The sequence below is a fragment of the Mizuhopecten yessoensis genome, unplaced genomic scaffold, assembly GCF_002113885.1.
Source record: "Mizuhopecten yessoensis strain PY_sf001 unplaced genomic scaffold, ASM211388v2 scaffold10235, whole genome shotgun sequence".
NCBI lineage: Eukaryota > Metazoa > Mollusca > Bivalvia > Pectinida > Pectinidae > Mizuhopecten > Mizuhopecten yessoensis.
This window is the reverse complement of record NW_018408445.1, coordinates 11,790-17,888: the sequence shown is the minus strand read 5'-3', so window position 1 is coordinate 17,888 and position 6,099 is coordinate 11,790. Positions and strand designations below refer to the sequence as shown.

At 38.2% G+C, this 6,099-nt stretch overlaps 1 protein-coding gene across 1 annotated transcript in view; it reads left to right on the top strand.

The window, feature by feature from the left end:
- LOC110459844 overlaps positions 1–5,200 on the top strand; it is a gene marked incomplete at its 3' end in the record, with an annotated part of 36,729 nt that extends 31,529 nt beyond the window's left edge. Inside the window, exon 7 of the mRNA XM_021512302.1 lies at positions 5,157–5,200. Within this exon, the coding sequence (XP_021367977.1) occupies positions 5,157–5,200 (44 nt within the window). The remainder of the gene's footprint in view (positions 1–5,156) is intronic.
- Between the last annotated feature and the right edge of the window lie 899 nt (positions 5,201–6,099).

Sequence of the window (6,099 nt, the reverse complement as noted above, 5' to 3'; positions counted from 1 at the left end):
TTTAGTTTACCAAGACATCTCTTGCAAGTATTATTTACAATGTAAATGAAATAGATATCATCCATTTGGACATGGAGATAATTCAGTACAATAAACAGGGTATGTGTGTGTGTGTGTTCCAGTGGGCCTCCTGTTACCGCAGAAGCAGATTAATAACATGACATCGCAAAATAGAGATATATGTACTTGCCAATACCCTTTATGCACGTCGCTGATACAATATAACCCTACACAATTAGTGTAAAATGAATAAAATACAAGAGAAAAATAAGACCATACTGCACCGTGTTGACTTAACCGCGATAGGAAGTTAAAGTTTTTTCCGAGCATGCGCAGAAAAATACGAAACCCTGCATCAAATGAGATTACAGAGGTGCAATGTGCCACATTCAGAAGATTCAGTGGGAGATAAGAAAGGAACTTAGCTTGGCCTTGGGTCGGGTAGAGAGGGGGAAGACGGCGAAGAAAACAGTAAACATGGTGAACTCCCGATTTCGAAGGATGCGGGAACGTAAGTCAGAAGTGGGCTAAGTATACCCATTGCGTTGAACACGTCAAAGGACATGTGTGTTATGTATGATACGTATACCTGTGATTGCGCGACTCGTTGGACCCCCGTGGGTCGTTATGACATTTGTGGGCGACGTTTTCATTTGCGCCACACACACACGTCTTGTATTGTTAAGTTTATGTTGTACTAATTATGTTGTTGATTATATAAACTTGTTATTAATCAACGTGAATGCCTCTGTGATTTCCCCACAAATTTAGCGAAAGCACTGCTACCAAAGTCAAAGAAAAGATCCCGAAAACAAATAAATCAAAATTCGTCACTTGACAAATTGGGGGCTCGTCCGGGATATATGTGTGTTGTTTATAAAAATTTTGACCATATTTCAGGTGGTAAACTCTAAATTTGTGGATATTACATTGGTTGTTAGTACTGTGTGTTGAAACAGTGCATTTGATAAAAGTAAACAATAAGTTAATTGTTACAAACAGAAATTGATATGCTGTGTAGATGTGCTAGTGTTAGGATCACAATCATCATATCATGAAGGCAGTGTATTAGGATGTCGTAGAGTACAACCATTACATATTGTGTATCAGAGTAGGTCGGGTCTTTAATTCACAGTCATTGTTATTCCATATATGTGAATAAAGGAGAAGGTCGAGTGCTATACTAGAATATAGACTTATTCTGTACGACAAGTTAGTTTGGTTGTTACATTCAACTTCATACTGTATTTCGGGATACATTTTGGAAAAAATACTATGTATAGGCTGCTTTTCTGTGCTTCAGAAAAGATCGGGCACTATATATAAGTATTTTAGATTCTCACAAGCTAAATTCGTAAATTGTTGTGAAACAGTTTTCTGAAATTGAGTATTTAGGATAGATCAGTTGTCACATAGAGTTACTGTGGTGTAATACAGAATACTGAGTGATATTTTTTGGTGTTAAGCCTGTAATACTGTACCAAAAGTCATTGTTGACCTATTATGGAGAATAGGCGGTATGTAGTTTGCTAGTACTTTTACTATTGAGTAATTAGAGTGCTACATTTCAGCATATTACAAATTGTATGCTAGTATATAACCAGGCAGGTTGGTTATGATACACCAGGAAGTGTGCATACTGTACTGGCATACATATCGATCAGAGGCAAGGGATGAAGCTACACGCAGAGAAACAGATTTTACATGACAGTTTGAGAAGGAGAAATTAAAGCTACAGGCAGATGTGGAGTTTGCAAAACTTAAGGCAGAGCAAGAACGGCTAGAGCTGACCAGAACACACACTGAAGACTCCAGATCTAAGTCACTGAGGACACAAATACCCAAGTTTGATGATCAGAAAGATATTGATGCATTTCTGGAAAGATTTGAGAAATTTGCAACATCACAGAGGTGACCAGATGACAACTGGGCAGTGATTTTCATCCCCCTACTTGTAGGAAAAAGTTTAAAAGTGTATACGAGCATGCCACCCACCCATATTGATAACTATGGAGAACTGAAGAAAGCATTACTCAGGCGCTACGAACTCACAGAAGAATGTTTTAGACTGAAATTCAGAGATGGTAAGCCTGGAAAAGGAGAGACAGCTTTTCAGCTTATAGCCAGACTTACAAGATATTTAAGAAAGATGGACAGAGTTAGCAGAGATTATGAGGCTTTACAGGATTTACTCATCAGGGAACAGTTTATTCAGACATGTTCAGCAGAGATGGCAGTATTTCTGAAGGAAAGAGTAGCCAAGAATGTGAAGAAAATGACACGCTTGGCAGAGCAGTATATGGATGTCCATATATGGTATCATGAAGCATACTAAGACCTCGCGTCACAACAAGGCTACACCAAGCCATAACAAAACTCAATACCAAGGGAAACAGAGACAAACTGATGACAGTACCAAAGGTAGCGTGAAGACAACTAGGCGCTCTTTTGTCTGTAATGGAGAAGGTCACTTGGCACGAGACCATTTACCTGATGAGAAAGTTGCTGGTATGGTAGCCTACACGGATACAGAGAGGAGCTTGAAGAATGGAGATAACAAGCAGTTTGATGTGAAGAAAAAATGGAACCAGAATGATGATAAGAATAAGAAAGCGGCAGCATGAAAGAATGTAGAAAAGACGATTGGTAACCATTGTAAGACTGTTGAGAAGATAAGAAAAAAAGTTGTGGTGGAGGATAGCAAGATGAGGGATGGTATGGTGAAGACAGACAGAGAGATAATTGAAAAGACATTGGGACGTATAGAACTAGTCGATGACAGTTGAAAAGATATCGGATGCAGCAGCGCCGAGGTTAAAGAAGATTTAGTCCGGTCTGACCAACTTACCTCAAAGGAACACCCATGTGTGTTGATTGACGGAATGGTGCGAAAGTTTAAGATTGCTGAGGTAACGATGGATACACCATATTACATATTAGAGGTAGAGGCGATGTGTATGAACAATCCTATATAATATGTAACGACCCTACCGCATTAGTGGTGTGCTACCTTCGGAAAGGGAGTCAGGAAACTGTCCACTTTGGGCTGCCATAGGCAACGCTTCTGTCCATTTGCTGAGATAGTCGGATATGACGAGAAAGTACCTATTACCATCATCAGTTTCTGGTAAATCTGTCATAATATCGAATAATAATTGAAATATCAGAGTGTACAACTTGCGTTGGAACTGTTTTGGTCTTGGAAGGATTCTTTCGCTTGGTACACGTCGTATATCCAGCGACATACCTCTGTACATCCTGGCCAAAATTATCTCTGTCGTACTTTTGCAAGAGTCTTGCTAAAGCCAAGATGTGCCCTGGACCGATTATCATGTAATCCTTCTAGCTTTTTTCTTCTCTCTGCTAGAGGAACAATGATCTTAGCTGTAAAATATTGTACATTTTATCATACATTGTATCTTGACCATATGTAAGATGAGCTTCATTATCTATAACGAGCGCAATAGCACATCATAATGATATCTGGTCGATTTCCCAAGAACTCCTTGAGTCTGACCCCGTAATGATCCTGCAAGGTATAGGCCCCTTCATTCATGTGACCAGCAGTTAAGCTTGGTGCATGCGTCCAAATGCGTGCAGTAACCTTACCAAGAGCCCGTTCAAACATATATTTAGGTTCAATGTTTTTATACCTATTTTCGTCTTATCGCTTAAGTTTGATATAAGCTGTATTCTATCACAACGCTGACGGGTTCGGTAGCTGTCTGCTACATGTTGTTTTCCCGTTAATAGGCCGTTCGCATTTTCAGGATCGTGTTCGTACATGAAAACTAGCTGCGGAAACGTTTCTTCGCAAATTTATCGCTAACTACCTCCCTAGCAATATATCATAACTATCTCAATTCCGAATTAAATCATAACTATATCTATCCACAAAGTTGACCTATACGTCATATCAGGCTCATAAACTCTAACAACGTGTAACTGCAAATATATATACTTTTACAACAATGAAATACAAATTGATTCGTGGGTCACATTCCGCACTGAAGCTAAGAAGTACCATACCGTAAGGAAGACTCAACGATCACTAAATACGCGCTACGTATTGTGTCCGCTAGTGTATGCCTTTTGGTGGCTTAATCGTAGTGATCACATTATTTGAATCAATAGTATACAATAATCTTACTCTATGATGCGATAAATGGGCATTAGCAAGCAGTAAGCTGACCACAGCTATAAGACATATGACAGCCTGTTATAAAAATGGACAACTACATAACAGGCACTTTCATAATCAGTTACTTTATTACTGACAACTTCATCCCAGGCACGTACATTATAAGACTGACTAGTGTGCTTACTTTAATACCGATGACTTGAAATGCATATTAAGTAACACACAAGCTTTCATATTTGCTACATATACAATCATTGTTCAGTCGTAGTTCACTAACATACTAAACAAATACAATAGCGAGACACGTGTTGCATGACAGGAAGTTGGGGCAAAGTCATTTTCTGATTTACCCGTTCCACCGATATATTACGACAAAACTCAGGAATGCCACATTTTGAACATAGATTGATTCATTTCAGGGGACATCTATATAGCGACAGATATAGTAAAATTGGTTCTAATATCAAACAATCTTACAAATTTCACAGAAGCCAACTTCCATGAAAACAGGCGGTATTTTTCTCTTTGAAGTACGAAGAGTGGAGTAAAGGGAGATAACTTTAGGTAGCACAACATAATTAGGGCTGGCGATCCAGCACATTCATTGTAAAGTTTGTCAACAATTACCTATTTAAATTACTCAGAGGCACTGTAATAAACCGGAACAAATTGTAGGTAGGGATAACAATCGTACGAAATACTTGCTGATTGGATGGTTTAGTTGTGCGAGTCCTTAACAGTAACCCTTTTATAAACTAATTTCGCCAGATTATATGCCCTAATTGCGTTCACACATGTGAAGTCAAATTGTCGTCTACAAACACGCAATCATTCCCGGCTCAGATGAGAAATGCGATCACGCTATAGTCAGGCAACCTTCCGCAAGCCCGTTCCTACTCCCGACGACCTCCCACCTCTAACCCCCAATGCACTTTTAATTCTGACTGTTAGATTATTTCTCTAAATGATTTTTTTTATTTTGCATAATTTTTTTCCTGTGTTCCTTTTTTTGCAGTTTTTCACCCGAAGATAGGCATCAAGGGAAACAAAACACCAAAGGTAAAAAACTATAAAACAAACCTGTAACATCAGATATATTTATTTTGAATTTTAGAATAGAAATAAAATATGAAATGAGTGGAATAATGATATAAATTAGCGTCGATTGAACTCGTGTTTAAGAACGTTTGAAATAATGTTTTATTGAAGAAATATTTTTCAAATGCGTAGTTACACATTTGCTCTGGCTTTGTATTCATTTACTTCGTAGCAGCAGTTATACTCTAACAATATGAAGAGAGCTGACATGAGAAGGTATTGCTGTACCAAATAAAATATTTAAAAAATATGAAACACATTTTGATTATCTTATTGCCCTTGTTAACACGGATTTATCATTTAGTACGTCCAAATACGGGTTGAAACTGAAGTATACACACACAGTATTTGAGATGACCCCACACCTTATCACTTCTTCGGGAAATCGAACCCAAATCAATTTTTTTGAGAAATGCAAATACACTATTCGTTGTGTCAACGATAGCCAGTGGACTATGTGTTTTACCGAGCACATTTATCTGGTTTAACAAGAGTTTGGGACCCTGGGATATAGACTGTTTACTAGTGTGCTCCGCGTGGTAATGCTCCGTTTCGACAACCTAAACATGACATTAATTCATTGATTTATCATATCATGCGATCAATTGTTACTTTTGTCATGGTATATTAAGCATGCATTTACGTGTATATGTGTAGACCAGGTTTTACTACTTTAGCATTACATTTTGTGTACATGTCAGCTTTCACTGTAGTGTGTCGTCAGTTGTTCAGCTGTCGACTATTCACTAATAAGCATACTAGTCCAGAATGGCTCCATAGATTTTGACCGAATTTAGTTGTGAACATACAAGGATACACTAAACGTTGTATCAATAAAGGATCTGGTCCCTTTGGGGATA